This window comes from Corythoichthys intestinalis, chromosome 14 (genome assembly GCF_030265065.1).
Source record: "Corythoichthys intestinalis isolate RoL2023-P3 chromosome 14, ASM3026506v1, whole genome shotgun sequence".
Taxonomy (NCBI): domain Eukaryota; kingdom Metazoa; phylum Chordata; class Actinopteri; order Syngnathiformes; family Syngnathidae; genus Corythoichthys; species Corythoichthys intestinalis.
This window is the reverse complement of record NC_080408.1, coordinates 41,553,953-41,573,266: the sequence shown is the minus strand read 5'-3', so window position 1 is coordinate 41,573,266 and position 19,314 is coordinate 41,553,953. Positions and strand designations below refer to the sequence as shown.

Below are 19,314 nucleotides of genomic sequence, written 5' to 3'. Positions count from 1 at the left end.
TGCAATTTCTCTAAAAGATTGACTGTTTTCAATTGATAATTGATTAGTTGTCAATTAGCTGATTCATCACGAGAGCCCAAACTGGCAGACAAAACGCCCCCCCGAGGGCCACCATGACTATGATTATACTGTATAATGTAGTTTATTTTCAGCCAGAGACATTTAGATAACAAGAGAAACCTGTTTTACCTCCAGACATTTATAAATTGGAGTATCTTGACTTGCGCTGAGCATGGAAATACAGCACATCAGGTTTGACTTCAAAATTCATCTGAATGGTTGCTTACTGCTTCTATTTCTTACAGACTGGGAGTCTGATGGCCTCCAGGAGAAATTGGGAATGGGATACTACCTCACTTCTAATCAGAGTTCCACAACGGAATCCAGTCAGAAGCTGACAGTGAGGGACCTGCTCTTATCTAACCTGGGAGAGAAAGTAAGCAAAGGAAACCATACATTAAATTAGCGATTTTGTATTTCATCTTATTCAAAATTGAAGTCCTGTGTTTTTCAGTAATAATAATAATACAGATGGAAAGAATTACCTTTTTTGATTTTTTGATTCAATTCATTTTTGCTGCTCCTTCTGGTGTGAAAATATATTGTATTTGATTGATAAATCTCTAGGCCTGAAATCAAATTAAATTTCTCATTAAGTATCCATTGAGGGTGTGCGCCCTTAGACAGCACATTCTAAGCCACAAAATGAAATTTGCTTAAAACCACTGTAGTGTTGGGGTGAGATACCCTCGTAACATTTCATATTAAATATGAAAGTTGAATATGTATCCTATTTTCACACCACAGAGAGTGCAGCAGCATCCCCTGCAAGAGCTTGTTCTCAATGAGGATGAGAAGAAACTTCTGGCAAAAGAAGGGATCAGCTTGCCCAGCGAATTGCCTTTGACCAAGGTGAACCAAGCCCACTATATCCACATTATAATTTAGACAAGTAATGGATGCAGTTTATTCACATACTTTTCCCCACATCTCATCCCAAGTGTGAGGAGCGTGTCTTGAAGAAGATCCGCCGGAAAATACGCAACAAGCGCTCAGCTCAAGAGAGTCGCAAAAAGAAGAGAGAATATGTGGATAGCCTGGAAGAAAGGTGCGAGATGATCCAAAATACCATTTACTTCTTACACACACACACACACAAACTCTTACACATTATTGATCTAGCACTCAGTGAAAGACTCATAATCCCCAAAACCTCTCCCACTAACAAATAACTCCCATTACAATGATAGCCCACTTGAAAACCATAAACATACAGTGGGGCAAATAAGTATTCAGTCAACCACTAATTGTGCAAGTTCCCCACTTGAAACTATTAGAGAGGCCTGTAATTGTCAACATGGGTAAACCTCAACCATGAGAGACAGATTGTGGGAAAAAAAAAAATAGAAAATCACATTGATTTTTATAGAATTTATTTGAAAATCATGGTGGAAAATAAGTATTTGGTCAATACCAAAAGTTCATCTCAATATTTTGTTATGTACAATAACAGAGGCCAAACGTTTTCTGTAACTCTTCACATGCTTTTCACACACTGTTGCTGGTATTTTGGCCCATTCCTCCATGCAGATCTCCTCTAGAGCAGTGATGTTTACTTACTTATTTGCCCCACTGTAAGTCGAAATGGTTGAGCAGGATTTTCCCATAAGACACATTATAATTCCATGAATTCGTTTTACAGCCAGAAAACCTTCCTTCCTACATCCTTTATAAATACTGCTGGTACCATTACAAATGGCAATTACAAATAATAACACAAAAAAAATTACAAATAAAAATCGGAATAATAATAATTCCTGGAATAATGTAACGAATCGGGTTCTAATGCGGTGGATGTGTTTTGCGTGCAGTACCTGAATGCACCGTGTGGCTGACATGACAGTGAGAGAGGTGCGGTAGAGATTTTACTTTCTCTTCAAATGTCCTTTTGTTTATGGTGTCAACTGCTGCGGGCAGTAGGCGTGTTGTGTTGCACAAGGTCTGAAATAAATTATTAAAAACCTGACGAAGCTGGGGATTTCTTTGGCGATGTTACCACAATAACAATTGTCACCTTAACTTATAACTGGCCAACGGAGGTCGGAGAAGGACCGTCGAGATCGTACACATTTTACGATCATATTGTCGAGCCAGTTCACGGACACGCACACCACGCACATATTTTTCTATCATTTCCATCTTCATTCCAATGGTAAGTCTAACCTTTTTCCTTTTGTCACCACATGCACTAACATTCTTGGAACCCATGTTGATTTCTCTCAGAAGCAAGTCCACTGTGCGTCCGTCTTGCAGGAAAACAAAGAAACTGCGGGGCTTTCATAAATCGTCGTATTTTGAGCATGTCGTCGGATGTAGAAACAAATGGCGAGTCAAGTTTTACACTGGATGTCGAAAAGATCGGTTGTCGAAGTGGTCGTATGTCCAAGTACCACTGTACTGTATCTATTTGTATATACCATGTATTGTATGCTTTAATTACGCGTGAATAAAATTAAACTGAACTAAATCACATTGACCTTAAAAACCTTACGCACAACAGACAACACTATTACCTACCAAGATCTCACACAAACTCTCACAAACCCTCATTAAAAAAAAAAAAATACATTCAAGAAAACCTACGCACAAACCTCACATCCTCCCCAATAATCTCACTCATCAACAAACTTGACACTCGCATTAAAAAAACAAACCAAAAAAACCCCTCCACATACAGTGAGCAAATAAGTATTTAGTCAACCACCAATTGTGCAAGTTCTCCTCCTTGAAAAGATTAGAGAGGCCTGTAATTGTCAACATGGGTAAAACTCAACCATGAGAGACAGAATGTGGAAAAAAAAACTGAAAATCACATTGTTTGATTTTTAAAGAATTTATTTCCAAATTAGAGTGGAAAATAAGTATTTGGTCACCTACAAACAAGCAAGATTTCTGCCTGTCAAAGAGGTCTAATTTCTTCTAACTAGGTCTAACAAGGCTCCACTCGTTACCTGTATTAATGGCACCTGTTTTAATTCATTATCGGCATAAAAGACACCTGTCCACAACCTCAGTCAGTCACACTCCAAACTCCACTATGGCCAAGACCAAAGAGCTGTCGAAGGACACCAGAGACAAAATTGTAGACCTGCACCAGGCTGGGAATACTGAATTTGCAATAGGTAAAACACTTGGTGTAAAGAAATCAACTGTGGGAACAATTATGAGAAAATGAAAGACATACAAGACCACTGATAATCTCCCTCGATCTGGGGCTCCATGCAAGATCTCGCCCCGTGGCGTCAATATGATAACAAGAACGGTGAGCAGAAATCTCAGAACCACACGGGGGACCTAGAGAATGACCAACTGAGAGCTGGGACCACAGTAACAAAGGCTACTATCAGTAACACAATGAGCCGCCAGGGACTCAAATCCTGCACTGCCAGACGTGTCCCCCTGCTGAAGCCAGTACATGTCCAGGCCCGTCTGCGGTTCGCTAGAGAGCATTTGGATGATCCAGAAGAGGACTGGGAGAATGTGTTACGGTTAGATGAAACCAAAATAGAACTTTTTGGTAGAAACACAGGTTCTCGTGTTTGGAGAAGAAACAATACTGAATTGCATCCGAAGAACACCATACCCACTGTGAAGCATGAGGGTGGAAACATGATGCTTTGGGGCTGTTTTCCTGCAAAGGCACCAGGACGACTTATCTGTGTAAAGAAAAGAATGAATGGGGCCATGTATCGAGAGATTTTTAGTGAAAATCTTCTTCCATCAGCAAGGGCATTGAAGATGAGACATGGCTGGGTCTTTCAGCATGACAATGATCCCAAACACACAGCCAGGGCAACAAAGGGGTGGCTTCGTAAGAGGCATTTCAAGGTCCTGGAGTGGCCTAGCCAGTCTCCAGATCTAAACCCCATAGAAAATATGTGGAGGGAGTTGAAAGTCAGTGTTGCCCAACGACAGCCCCAAAACATCAGTGCTTTAGAGGATATCTGCATGGAGGAATGGGCCAAAATACCAGCAACAGTGTGTGAAAAGCTTGTGAAGAGTTACAGAAAATGATTGGCCTCCGTTATTGCCAACCAAGGGTACATAACAAAGTATTGAGATGAACATTTGGTATTGACCAAATACTTATTTTCCACTGTAATTTGGAAATAAATTCTTTAAAAATCAAACAATGTGACTTTCTGTTTTTTTTCTTCCACATTCTGTCTCTCATGGTTGAGGTTTACCCATGTTGACAATTACAGGCCTCGCTAATATTTTCAAAAAGGGAGAACTTGCACAATTAGTGGTTGGCTAAATACTTATTAGCCCCACTGTAAAAGAATTTGATTAATTCAAAACACTGACAGTAAAACAAACTCTTTCACAATGAAAATGTCCAAAAGTCAAACACTGAGTGTGTGAAAAAGAAGCTCAAAACTTCAAATATAAGCCACGGAAAAATAGACAATACTGTAACTTCATATTTACTCTTTCACTCCCATTGATGACATAGACGTTTGAACTTAAATGAGTTCATCACTAGTAGGCGCCCAATTAATTTGAATTGGAGGGTGAATGTTATCCAATTAATGTTAAGTGCACACCGCTCAATAACAACAAAACTCATTTGAGAGCAGCGAAAAAAAGCATTTTCGACTAAGCCCCCCCCCCCCCCAAAAAAATCTTGTTTAATAATTAAGCTGCCTATTACCAAGCTGGCCTTGTTACCAAGGCATTAAATGAAATGAGCAAATTGCCATATAATGTCGAATTTTTCGACCCTCTACGCAATATGCGTTTTAATCATCACCCTCATGCTTAGTTGCCCCCGGGAAATGGCAATATGGATATTGAAGTGTCAGCTCATGCCACAGCATCTGAAGTGTTGACGATTTGTAAATGCATCATGTCAGACTGCGGGGACAGGCTGGAGGTACTGTGAATGTAATCTATCTATACCAGCCAACCTTTGTCACCCACCTATATTCGCTCTACCTTTATTTCACACCTTGGCTCGCTCATATGCGCATCAACACCCCCGCAAATCTCTTCATCGTCATGTGGGAGTATTGTACTGTTTTATACAACCGCTGCCTCCATTCACTGCACAGCGCCTTTGCTCCAGTTCTCACCGCCTACACTGTTTTATCATCAACGATTTCAGGTAATTTCTTTATAGACGTGTACAAATCCAGTAATTGTTCTCAAATATCTTTTCACGTACTCATTGACTGCCATTGACAGTGAAAGACCAATCCATTTGAAGTGGGAGGGTTGGCAGCGAATGAATGACCACCCGCCCATGTCAAAAGGATTGGGCGTCTACTAGGGACAAAGTCATTTTAATGTTTAATAACTAAACAAGATTAGATCATTAAAAGTGCATGCTGTCTAGGGCTGCAACTAATGATTTTATTTTTTTTTTTAGAATCGATTAATCGGACGATTAATTGAACGAGTAAACGATTAATCGGATAAACGTCACTTATTTCAATTACCTTCAAAATTTACCGAATTTTTTTTTTACTATAAGTTGAACCTGAGTATAAGTCGCATGAGCAATAAAATGCCCAACGAAGAGGAAAAAAACATATAAGTCGCACCGGAGTATAAGTCGCATTTTTGGGGGAAATTTACTTGATAAAATCCTACATATAGAACAAATATGTTATCTTGAAAGGCAATTTAAAAGGAAAATACAATAGAAAAAAACATGCTGAATAAATGTACAGTATGATAATGTTACATGACGCATGAACAATGAAATGCGAATGTGGCCGGTATGTTAACATAGGTATTAAGAGTTATTCAGGTAAAAAGGTAATAAAGAACATGCTAACAAATTTACCAAACCATCAGTGTCACTCCAAAACACCAAAATAACATGTGAAATGATATAATAATGTATTAATAATTTCACACAGCCAAACTATGAAAAAAAAACTGCGACTTATAGTCCAAAAAATATGGTAAATTGAAGTTGTGTTAGGCATGTTGTAAAAAACAATGAAGACAACATGGATGACTATTTCCTTCAAAAATAATACAGTGATCCCTCGCTTCGTGCCCTCAGTCCAACGTGGATTTTCTTTTTCAATTAAAATAAATAAATAATTAAATATATACAGATGAGCTGTCCCGCTCCGATCACGTAGTCTCCCTCTCCCTCCTGATGTTTTCTTGGTCTGGCAGTGCACTGGAGTTGCTTATTAAAGTTAACAATGATTGACATATGTTAAGGTTTGATCTTGCCATAGATGCTTGGAAGCCGAAACATCAAAGCAACGCATGCGTCAATCATCATTTAGCTTGTTAAACAGTTGCTGGGGCAACTCATTGTGTAAGTGAGCAGCTTGAGCGGATTTGAGTGGACTCACTCAATGAAACATTTAATAAAGACAAGCATTTTTCTACTTTATTCTTGTTTAAAAAGAATAATTCGGTGGGACAGTATCATAATTGTTACATTTAAAGTGGTCCCCATTAACCGCGAAAAACAAGGCAAAGGATCACTGTAGTTAATTAAAGCTTCCTGATTTAACTTTAGTCTACAACTGTACTCTTTTAAGTACTTAAAACTTTAAAAAACTATGAATTTCTCAGTAGACAAATCAGACAAAAGTCGTGTTCATTTCAATAAAAAAAGTGCTGCTGATTGACGTTTTTTTTTTTTTTCATATGGGCAAAGCGCTGGTAGAAATTGTGTCAATAACTCATTTTTTCTCTTTAAACAAACTAAAAAAATTGAACAAGGAGGAGGCAGACTGTAATGAATTGGTTTTATTTATCAAACAGTTGTTCATAAATACAATCCAAATCCAATTTCAAAGCACACTCTTTTGTATGTCAATTTACAGTTTTAATGGGAGTTTGTGTTGAAAGGTGACTCTAAATGGGGTTTATTGTGTGGTTTCTATATAAAAAGAAATGAGACAACTTTACCATCTAGCAATAACTCAAGTGCTAATATGCTTCTCCAAAAAAACAATTCGAACGGACACTTAACCACTGATTAGCATAATCGCCAACTAGCTTAGTGCTCCCTGCTAAGTAGTAACATCTCATCAACAAAGGATACAAACAATCCAATTAGCTCCATTTACTCACCTCTGACCGACTAAAGACAATCTAACGCGCGTAAATATTATGATTCAGCAACTAAACCTGAGTGTAACAGTGAACTCTCTCTCTCTCTATCGCTCTTGCTTTAACCACAGGTGCAGCCTTACATTACACACAAACAAGGATCCAAATGGGACTGCTCATAGCTGCCGGATTATAAAATTAGTTGGCAGCTAATTTATTAATCTATTTTAATGGATTCAATAGATTAGTTGCTGCAGCCTTAATGCTGTCGTTCATGAAAAAAATCAGAATCGGCAAAAAACGAGATTGGCAGGTTGGACTTCCCAACTGACAGCAATGTATGTTCAATCCAGCTCTACCAATCAAAATGAAAAGGACGTCTATTACCATCAATGACATGAGTTAAAATGTCGCTCTCACCCTGTCCTGTCATATCATAGTCTTTCCTATCCTGTGTCTTGGATATCCATCTCTGTAAATGGAAGCCAAACAGTTAAATTGTTAAATTTGAATGGATTCGATTTTACCACTTCCAATGGCAGCCAATGAGTTAAGATATTATTGGCAACAAGTGACAAGTGAAATGCTCTTAACATGGTACTGTAGAAAAATATATATACAGTATATATGGTAAATGTGAGGCATGGTCTCCCTTTTGTACTCTTAACATTAAAATGCATAACTATTAATGTGTAATCAGATTTTTCTCCTGGCATCCACGTGAATTATTGGCGTCACAAGCTACACATCTTCATTCTATGATTAAATGAGAACACGACTGTTTTTGAGATTCACAACTTTTCGCCGAGTCAGCTTTTATTGATAAATAAGCAGGCCACAATCAAAGAATACCACCGGACTTGTTGCTATTAGTCGTGACTCAGCTCAGTCAAATGGCCATAATGGTGGATGAGTCACAGTGATGAAGAGACACAAAAGAGGCAGAAGCAGAAAGAAAGGAGGGCTGGAGTCTCAGAGATAACATTCAAACAGATATTGGCTAGGCAGAAAAAAGGGGAGACAATGCAATGTCCTATCACGAGATATTTGATACCCTTTTGCCTCATCCCATGTGCGTTTGCCTTCTTCCCAAGGATGTCTGCATGCAGCGCACACAACCTCCAACTACAGAGAAAGATCCAACAACTGGAGGAGACAAACAAGTAAGACGGAGATGTTAAATGGTAAAAAGATAAACCCTTGGATGTTATTCGACCATAATCAACAGATAAAAATACATGCCAGGGATATGAACTTGAGCATAAACTCTTTCAGCTGTCCAGTCATGTGGCTATTTTTAATTAATTTAAATTAATTTGACACTAGTAGCCGTCCAATCCAATTCAACTGAACGAACGTTCATTCGCCAGCCTCTCCCAGTTCAAATGGATTGGATGTCTATCGTCATCAATATACAGCAATCCTTATGAGTAAGGAAGTGATCATTCTAAAATAAATAGAGGTTAATGACATACAGTAATTAGATGAAACTTAACTGCACAAATTGTGTTCAAACAATCATATGTTCAACCCTTAGCTACGCTAGTTATCGAAGCACATGCCGCGCGCTAAAACCTGTTTTCCAGTTTTGAACGCGTGATTTTGGGCAAACAGCTGAAGTGCCATTCATTTCAGTCGACAGCAGTGGAAGATATTGCACAAAATAGTGTCGAACCCAGATAGCTTGATTACTGTGTTTAATTCTTATTTCACAATATTAATCAGATTACCAAGTAGAAAATGTTTTTAGGCAAACTAAGGAGTGGAAAAACAAACTTCTGCAAAATAGAGTAAGTACTCAAGGCAAAAAAAACAAACAAATACATAAAATATCTATTCCACTACAGCAGGGGTGTCCAAACTTTTTGCAAAGGGGGCCAGATTTGGTGTGGTAAAAATGTGGAGGGCCGACCTTGGCTGACGTCCTTTACGTAGAACAATATATTTGAGGAAATGTTAGCAAGCTATTCTGTGTGTCACATTTGCTTTATTATTTTTTAGTGCTGAAGCGATGAATCGATTAACTCCAGTATTCGATTGAAGAAAAAAGATTTGAATTAAATTTTGCTGCTTCGAGTATGCGTTTAATTAAAGTGATACACTGCCCTCTAGTCTGCCTCATTTCACATGGCTGAATCCAGCTGCTCCATGTTAAAACCAACATAAGCCAAGTTTTTGTTTAAGCTAATTTTTTTTTTTAAAATGCATTCGTAATTTAGTTTACTGGTATATTTAGCAGTTTTTTTTTTTTTTTTTTGTGGGAATGTGTGTCAAGAGCATTGTGAGAAAAAAAAGTGTTAGTGTTTTATAGCATTTAAGCTAACAGGCATTTGCTATTTAAGTTAGCTATTGTTCTTTTGTCAATCCTTATTTATTTTTTATACCGTTTGAGGCTCAGCTCAGGTATTTTAATTTTTCATGTTCCTTATCCGATTACTCGATTATTCGAACTAACTAGTTCATAGATTAATCGACTACTAAAATAATCAATAGCTGCAGCCCTAATTTTTTTAATTAATAATTTCAACTATCTTGCAACTAGCCTTTGTGGCGTTCTCTTTCGACTCTCGGGCTCTTGCGAAATACTGCTGTTATATGTAATGTAATAATGTAATAATGCTGCTGTAAAATTAAACTAGCTTCAAGTTGCTTCAGTTTCTCGCTTCTTCCCTGTAATCTTTTCGTACATACCAGCGTGTCTTGTTTGGAAATATCACCTCTGGTAATATCGCCTAACATCGAACTATTTAAAAACAGCGCATTGTCTCTTTGCAAATGAGGCCGACACAGCTGTTGCGTATTTTCGTGAAGAAATAGTCCAATTTCCACCTATCCCTGAAGCGTCGGCCGTCGCAGTCAACAGTTTTTGTCGATTGTCGCCATTTTAGAAAACTGGGAGTAAAGGGTCATACGGGGTAATGTTGCTTAGAGTGTTGCTTCCTTTTAGTGGGTAAATGAGGAGCAGCATTTAGTGTGTAAGCTACTTCATATGCTGGTAGCAGTACTGCTGACCAATATATTAAGTCTATGCGGGCCAAATGTTAATGATTATTATGACAGAGGCTGGGGGCCAGATGAAATTTGACCGAGGGCCGCATTTGGCCCCCGGGCCGGACTTTGGACATGTCTGCACTACAGGAATGAAATATTTGGACTTTGTTACTTTCCACCACTACAAAATAGTGAAACTTTTGTTGATTTTTCAACAAAGATGTTTTTTTGATAGTTTGATGTTTCGGTTGATCAACCCGTTGGTGTTATTTGTCCACATTCTGGCTTTTTTTTTTTTTTTTTTTTTTTTTTAATAGTTTTTTTTTCTGCGTTTCATCAAAGAAAAAGCATTGGAAAAATTACACTAAAGAGCCAATAATTTCCCAGGATAGTAAAAACGTGTAAAGATCAAAATGGCACCATGCTGCAATTTCTAACTTATTGCAAACAGGTTGGGGAGGTTCACACTAAATTCTTGTAATAATGCCATGTTCTTGCTCATTGACTCCCATTATAAATCATAACTTTTTATATGCTGTAAACCTGATGTGTTATAATGCATTTTCCGTGATTACTGATGCAATCGCTTCTTTGGCGAGTCAAAAACATGGAAATAGAGGAATTTGTGTGTTGAGAGTCTTAACACCCAAAAGTCACTAGGGGCCGCCAAAAGCCAAAACATGAATTTCCTTGCAGAGAAATTCTGTTGTTCTGACTTATGGATTTATTTGGGTCTCTAACTATGTCATATGAAATATTGAAATTAGACTTTTATTTTATATACATATATATATATATATATATATATATATATATATATATATATATATATATATATATATATATATATATATATATATATATATATATATATATATATATATACAGCATAGTTAGTTTTGCTATTAGAATAATACTGTTATTAATGTCCATAGGGGGCATCAAAAAAAAAAAAAATAAATAAATAAAAAAACTATACATGTGTAGGTAGGTCTGATGCCAATGAACATTTTTGAGTGGTTGAAAGTGAAAAAAATATTCATAAATGACTTAGTTATCACACAAAGGAAAAGCCATTCTTTGGCAAAATCACAAGAATTTAGTTTGATTCGGAAAACTGCTGCTGTATAAAAACTGGGCATGCATAAACCATTCTGTTGTTATGACTTATGGACTTATTTGGGCCTCTAACTATGTCATATGAAATATTCAAATTAGATTTATTTTATATATATACAGTATATACATACAGCATAGTTAGTTTTGCTATTAGAATAATACTGCTATTAATGTCCATAGGGGGCATTAAAAAAATAAAAAATAAATAAAAACTATATATGTGTAGATAGGTCTGATGCCAATGAACATTTTTGAGTGGTTGAAAGTGAAAAAATATTCATAAATGACTTAGTTATCACACTTCAAAGGAAAAGCCATACTTTGGACAAAATCACAAGAATTTGTCAAAATAAAATAACGCACATCGGTTAAACATCACAATCATTGTCTTGCGTGTCTTTCCTTGGCAGGGCCCTGTTGGAACAGCTCAGCCAGCTCCAAGCGCTCCTTCCTAACAACTCCAACAAAACAACCCAAAGAGGGACCTGCCTCCTTGTGTGTTAAGCCGCAATCTACTTTAATTTCTCCATACTGCACTCTTGGCAATATCTAAATAATAAATGCACCCACGGGCACTGGAGTGCCAATCCAAATTATTTAACAATATTGCCCTTGGTCTGTTTTAGATCTTAATCAAACAAAATGTTTGAAAAGCACGAGGGGGTTGCATGTTAGGTAAAAGGTTGTGTATGCTGTATATAATAACGTTCTAATAACACCTCCTACTCTTGTCTGCTGTTTATGTTTCTCTGCAGGTTTTGCTGCTTTCATTCTCTCTCATCATTTCATCAAATATGAAGCCTAATCCCTATAGTCAACCAAGCCAGGGAGATTACGCGGAGACATCAGGTGTGTACATATAGATGTGCCAGGGCTGTGTATTTGTGGACTTAATCCACCATTATCCCTTCACAATTACAGAAAGTATCAATAATTACAAACAGCAACTTCTATCATCATTTCTTCTATAACATGACAAAAATAAACAGTTTAAACAAAATACATCATGCTCACCAAAGATGCTGCCAGAAAATGAGAAATTGCTCACAGCTCTTAGAGACTGACTTTACAATCCGATTGGTTAAATCAACAAGTTCCATGGCTCCTAACATAACCCAACCCAACTTTATTAATACAGCAGTGTACGGTACTAGTATCAACAAACGATTGTAGTTTGCTAACAGAGCTCAGTTTATCTGTTCAGGAGTGAGTTTATCCTAGTTACTCTTTTTGGCCATTTAAAAAAAAACTTGGCATCCTACCTGACTCAAAATTTGATGTCCACTTACGTGCTAGATCACAATTATTAAATGAAATGAACACTCTGGTTAAGCCCACCAATACCAGGGGTGAAAGTCGGCGAGAACGGTAGACCTTTCCAGTATAAAATTCAGGAGTGGAACGGGGCGGAATGGTGCATTGATTCAGAAAATATTAGGGCAACTGTCAAACCTCAATGTTAAAAAAAAAAATAATAACTTCCAGGCTGCCACACACACACATCTCCAACAAGAAAAACAATCTACCAATGTATTATTTACATACACGTGTTAGTAACAAGCCTAATAAAGTGCTTGTGTAGAGCCATCTGTTTCCACCGATATTTACAGTGATCCATTGTTTTTCGCAGTTATTGGGGACCAGAACCCGCCGCGATAAGTGAAAAACCGCAAAGTAGCGCCCCCCCCCCCCCCCAACCAAAAAATTTGTGTGTGTGTGTGTGTGTTCAATGTATTTATTCGGATTTAGCATTGGTAAAAGATACATAAAATAAATTTTTTTTCACTTTTTTTCCCACAGTATTAAAAAAAAAAAACAGTATAGTTCCACCGAGTTATTTTTAAACAATAATAAAGTATAAAAATGCTTGTCTTTATTAAATGCTTCATTGAGTGAGTCCACCCAAGTCTGCTCAAACTGCTTACTTACACAAAACGAGTTGCCACAGCAACTGTATAACAAGTTAAACGATGATTGACACTTTGAAGCTTTGGGATCCAGGCATCTGTGGCAAGATCAAACATGAAACGTCTGGCAATAATGGTTAACTTTAATAAGCAACTCCAGCAGACCCGGCTGCAGAAAGAAATTACAGGGGGGGCATTACATTTTTTGGGGGGAGGGCACACTTCTTCAATGTAAATTTAGCCGTAACAGTGGCGTTTTTACCCGTTATATTTTCTGATGATAGTGTCAGTCAGTGAAACTGCAGGAGGTGGCAGCGCTATCCCTTCATGTTGACTTTCGGCCGCGTCTTTGTCATGGCTTGAGTTCGTCTTTAGTTTCTTGAAAAAAACATGGATGTCCATTCCAATTTGAATTGGCAACGGAGGAGCCGCTCAATCGCCATTTCTGTAACCGGAGCAATCCCTATCCAATCGCAGTACACAATGGCCGGCTACTCAGCCCGCCCCCCTTATCTGTGATTGGCTAGAAATTGCCTACATTCGCTGCTCTGATAGTGACGACAGATCAAGATAGGATGACTAGAGCAGTGTTTTTCAACCTTTTCTGAGTCACGGGACGTTTTTACGTTGGAAAAAATCTCGCGGCACATCACACCAAAATGTTCCAAAATTACTTTCTGTATAGTATATTTAATTATAAAATAATTTCTCAGTATTTATACTTACTCAGTGTGAAACGTTTAGCAATTAGGCTTGAAAAACTATCAGACAGGGGACTTGAGCAATGCATTTAAGCACATCAGGGCTGGTCGTCTCGCTGACAATGGCTTTGCAGACAGGTAGTATTAACGTCTCTGCCACAGTTTGGGACTTTTGGGATTTAGCAACAAAGTAACTGGCTTTCAGGGCGTTCTTATTTACCTTTGTAGTTTTCCTCAAAAAAGTTGCCCATTTCTCTGTGTTTTCACGAAGGCGTACAAAATAATCCATCGACTTGTTCTGAAGCGACGGGGGTTCATTTGGAGATGAGTTTAAGCTTGTGTGGCGCCATGGCGCTAGATAGCCGCTCGTGTCGCGTTCAAGAACTGCTCGGATTTCTAGGTATCTCCCACCTAGCTGTCCTCGATAATGTGTTGGAATAAAACAAAGAGGGAGGATTAACGGTCGTCACATATGGATAAAATGGAAAGGACACTTTTGTATATATCGACACTTGACGAGTCAAATAATGAACTGTAGAAGTGCTGGGGTCCACATTGTTACGGAGAGCAAGGCGGCTGACGGCTAGAAATCCGAGCAGTTCTTGAACGCAACACGACTCATCTGCACACAACCGAGAACTTTTTCCACATTCCTTCCTTCCTAGTACTGCAACTTTGCCCGACGATGTTAAAAAAAAGCGACATTGGATAATTTCTCGCTGCGGCGGCACAATCGGTTGAAAAACACTGGAATATAGGGTTCATTCTTCCCGTGTGTGTGTGTTTTTGTGGAAGATTTAATAAAAAAAAAAAATTACACAGTACAGTTTAATCGAGCTAGGGCGGGCACAGCCGTCCCTCAGGGCGGGCACGGCCCTCTAATGCCCGCCCATGCCGCCGGGTCTGAACTCCAGTGCACTGCCTGACGAAGAAAGAGCAGATAGAGGGAGGGAGGGAGAGTGAGATGACGCGATCGGCTTGGGACAGCTCATCTGCATTTATTTATTTATTTTTAAATTAAAAAAATAAATCCGCGATGGACTGAGGGCGCGACTTTTGATGTGCGAAGTAGCGAGGGATCACTATATTATTTTATTTATTCCACGGAGTTCTCCAAGTGTGTGTATCTGAGTACGACGAGATAGTCGACTTGCGTCGATATGCGCATGCGCGCAACAACCCATCCTGCCTGGACTCCAGGTGTCAGTTCGATTGGCTGACATACTGACATGTGATCAGCATAGATAGTTAGCTCTAATTGGTTCAAATGCATATGTTTCTGAGACAACAGAAAAACAAATTATTATAAATTATTATTGAATTAATGCGATTAAAAAAAAGGAACACAACGGAGAATTTGTCAGATCTTTAAGAGAAAGGGCAATTTATATAAATTAATGTGTATAAAAGTTCTCTAATTTATTTTAGAAATGATACATTAAGCATTACATGCAGTTCTCGTGGTAAATGAAATAGAACTAGAGTGAGATTGAACACATTAAGGTTTTAAACAAAACGTTTTACTGCAAAGACGTCCAGAAATGCTTTGTCTCAAATGTGATACATTTGGCAATATACCGTATTGGCCCGATTATAGGACACCCTGATTATAAGACGACCCGCACTTTTTCAAGACTCAAGTTTGAAAAAAAGACTTTTTGAACACTAAATTAATTTTTATAGAGAAAATAATTACAGTACATCTGAAACAAATGATTACAACAATATATTTGAGAGAACAAGCATGTTATTTTGCCTCATTCAAATCTTAATATCTGAACATTTAAATATATAAACTAAAGTGTAATCACATTCGTAAATGAATGGGTTCTGGTTTTTGAAATGTAAATAAACCAACCTATTTTGATAAAACAACAAAATTGCAATAAATGCATTAACCATCAAAGTGAAGTCTAACTGTAACTGTAGTCTTGAAACAAATCTGAATAAGGAAAAACATTGCAATAAAATAATGCAAACTGGTTAAATTTGAGAGTAGCTGAGATCTGTCATGGCAGAACATCGCTTCAATGATATCTGGCGCCATCTAGCGTCATGAATGGGTATAACGTCTAGACCGCGAATATAAGACGACCCCCACTTTTTCAGTCTTATGTCAATGCACTAAAACACAGTCTTATATTCGAGCCAATACAGGCAGTTAATGTGTACTTTGGACTTATTTTTTGTTCATTTAACTATGTTGGCTACTAAAAAAAAAACAAAAAAAAACAATGTTTGGTTTATCTTCAAAATATATTCCATTTTACTTTGCATAGTGTAACTCATTTGTACCTATTTTTGTTATTGTATGTTACTTTATTTATTTTTCTTAAATAAAATATGCCAATATATACATTATCTGCAATTTTAATATACTATACATCCTATGTTCTTAAGTTGTTAAAATTGAGGTTTTGCATTTAGATGTGAGGAAATGAGGTAAAATAAAAATTAGTTGTATGTTGGTGTTACTGTATCACGTTTTTGTTATTTTGTACATTATTGAGTCAGAGAGTTAAGGCAAGAAATTCTGGCCACTTTCACCCCTGCCAATAACATTAATAAGTTTTTATTTTTCCATTCTATATGACACATTGCCTGCCATTGTTATTTGATAGATGTCCACTTTATTTAAAATGGAAGGATTGGCTGTGAATGCTCACGTTTTAGTAGGCATCCATTCCATTTTGGCTGGTCGGCCCATTTGAACCTGGCAATCACCGTAATAGTAAAAAGTAATATCAGCCAGCACTTCTGATTCTGAAAACCCATGAGCTGATTAGATTGGACTGGCAACACACATCTAATTGGACAAAAAAAAAATTTAATATCCTCCCCAAAAAATACTGTTAGTGGTGCAGACAACAGAAACAATACAAAATGAAGATAAAGTGACATACTTCTACCTTTATGTCGTCAGTGCCTTCACGCTCCCTGCAGTCGGTCGACCAAGTGAAGGAGGTCCCTTTTATTCGGCCTCCCTTCTCCATAACCCGGACCATGGTGTCCTTCAGTAGTGTGGTGGAGAAGCTTTTGAAACGTCTGCCCACGGCGGAGCTGCCAGCATCCCAGCAGCATGATCACAGGCCCAACAGCAACCACTGATGTCTGCAGAACCCTAAGAGGAAAAACCAAAAAGGCTTACAGGCGCAGCATCTAAATGGATGTGAGTGTGGTTGCTCTTCAGCACCGCTTTCTCACTGCAAAGGATCATCGAGCTATTCACATAACACACAAATAATATGTTGAAGTGGTTAGCGGTCAGGTGTCATCGTATGACAGTTTTGGAAAATGTTGGATTTAAGAAAAAGATGGTAGTTTTTACTTCCTTTTATGAATGAATCTCTTTTTCAAAACTGTATTATCATCATGTTATTGGTAGCTATTACCGTACATTATTATGAGTCTCATGGTATCATTAAAGTACTGTATATATGATTCTTTGCAGGGTTAAAATAAATGTGTTTTTTTTTCATAACAGTTTAGGTATACAAAGTACTTAGTTTGGATTCCCCCCCCCCCTTGTAATTCAGTTAAGTTGTAACTATTTTTAAAGTCTATTTGATAGTTATTACTTCTTCTGTGCATGTCTAACAGCCGGTTTGTTTGTATGTTTGTTATTCAAGATAACTCAAGAATGAATAAAGGGATTGCAGTATTAAGAAATTTGCAGTATATGTTTTTAATATGAAACAAAAGAGGTGATCAAACGTTGGGTCATGTTTCTTAAGTCATGGTCTGCCATTGACGGCAATAGACGTCTAATCCATTTGAACTGGGATGGCTAGCAGCGAATACGCAATCATTCATCCACTGCCTGCCCTCCCAATTGAAATGGATTGGATAACAATTCGTGACAAACTCATTTTAAAAAAAAAACATGTTTATTTTATATTACACGCGGTATTTTATGCTCCTGAATGAAAAGGACCACTTGGATGTATGCAGAAGCGATCGATATATTTATTCAATTTTTTGAATCCCGCGCTACGAAAATGAAAGGCTTCTGCCCACGGTCTCGGATTGAGAAAGAAGGCAAATGCAACGTTAACGGGAGATATCTTGACTATACAGCCAAACTATCGTATGCAAAAGGACTGCGGATCCAGTTAATTTAGCGGATTATACCATTTATCTTTTGTGTTAAGCCAGCCCAATGTGCTGCAATCTTTTGTTGCTACACCAGGGAAAGTGGTGTGAGCCATTCTGGGTTTCAAAAAGATTATGTTCACTGCGAAGAATGGGCATAACAAGTATGACAATGGAGTGACCATTGGACGGACGAGGAAGTGAGTAAGCCGTATGTTTTATATTATGTAAATACTGGGATCATGGCACATGTTTTAATAAGGAGGTGGCTTGCATTTTGTGGGTGACAATGCTGCCTGTCCACAGAAAAGGCGGGAGTGACTGCCTCCCTCGGCCGATGCTCTCGTCTACGGTTCTCGATTTTGTTGAGACTTCCACCCCTTCTTCGTGTGCCCACCGAAAGAGCGCTATCCTGGCTTGGGCTCAGGGAGCCACGCGTTCCGATATCAGCCGGTTTGTCCACCCCGAATGCGGCATTTGCGGCATTCATTTCCTCAGCTGCGTCCTTGGCGACGAGAACTCTTGCCGGAGTCGCAGCAAGGGGAAGACAAGCCGAAACTTGCTCGCCGCCGGGGGCTGGCCGATCCGGAAAGGCTATCATCCCCGCCGCCATGTGTGACATGAGTCGGGGTAATTTTGTGTGCTTTTTCGTGGAGGCGAGAAAGAGACTTGGAAAAGCCGCTCGGTTCAGGTTAGCATGTAGCCTAGCTCTCACACTCCTCTTTTGTTTACACTTTTTCCTCAGTCTCAGAGTCCCCGCTGGAAAATGACAGGAGTCGGACTAACTCCGGTGGCATAAAATACCGTTCGGGAGGTTTAAGAAGTCGGCAGTTTTGACCATTATGAAGTAATTTTGCACTGTTGTACTGAATAAATCCATTTTTAAAATTCGTATTCAATTTAGCACAAGACTTATTTGTCATGAACAAACAATTCATTTAATAGTTGGGAAAAATACATAGGTACAAAGAATATCCTGTAAAAATATTGGAGTAAAGAGAAAAAACAATGATGACATTTTACAGTATGCTCTTTTCATCAGCCTCGTGTTCGTTGCCTCCTCCTCCAATCACGACTCAAACATATATGGCTCTATGCCACAGGCTTCCTCTGGATCGACAATATCACTTGAAAAATCCACACTTGAACCAGAATCGTTAAAAACATCTTACTCTTCCTCTGGGCTGAATTCTAAATCCGCTGAAATCGCTACTCTGCCGACGTCATCACCTAGATGGAGCTGCCAGAGCGCTATAATAACAGGAGGAGCTAAACGGCAGATTAAAAGACTCGTTTCTCGTCATGTGCGCTTTGCCGAATTGTTGTTAAAGTCAAATCGTCCCAAAATATGATTTTAATTCCAAAAATAATGCTATTTAGCATTTTTTTAAATCGTGTCACAAGCACTTAAGTAA

The 19,314-nt window shown here is 38.2% G+C and overlaps 1 protein-coding gene across 1 annotated transcript in view; it reads left to right on the top strand.

Annotated features, from left to right (window-relative positions):
* Positions 1-16,915, top strand: part of LOC130929408 (cyclic AMP-responsive element-binding protein 3-like protein 3-A) — a 32,711-nt gene extending 15,796 nt beyond the window's left edge. The window contains exons 4-10 of the mRNA XM_057856514.1: positions 306-436; positions 808-912; positions 1,002-1,108; positions 8,184-8,252; positions 11,610-11,694; positions 11,955-12,048; positions 16,731-16,915. Of these exons, the coding sequence (XP_057712497.1) occupies positions 306-436; positions 808-912; positions 1,002-1,108; positions 8,184-8,252; positions 11,610-11,694; positions 11,955-12,048; positions 16,731-16,915 (776 nt within the window). The remainder of the gene's footprint in view (positions 1-305; positions 437-807; positions 913-1,001; positions 1,109-8,183; positions 8,253-11,609; positions 11,695-11,954; positions 12,049-16,730) is intronic.
* The last annotated feature ends 2,399 nt before the right edge of the window (positions 16,916-19,314 follow it).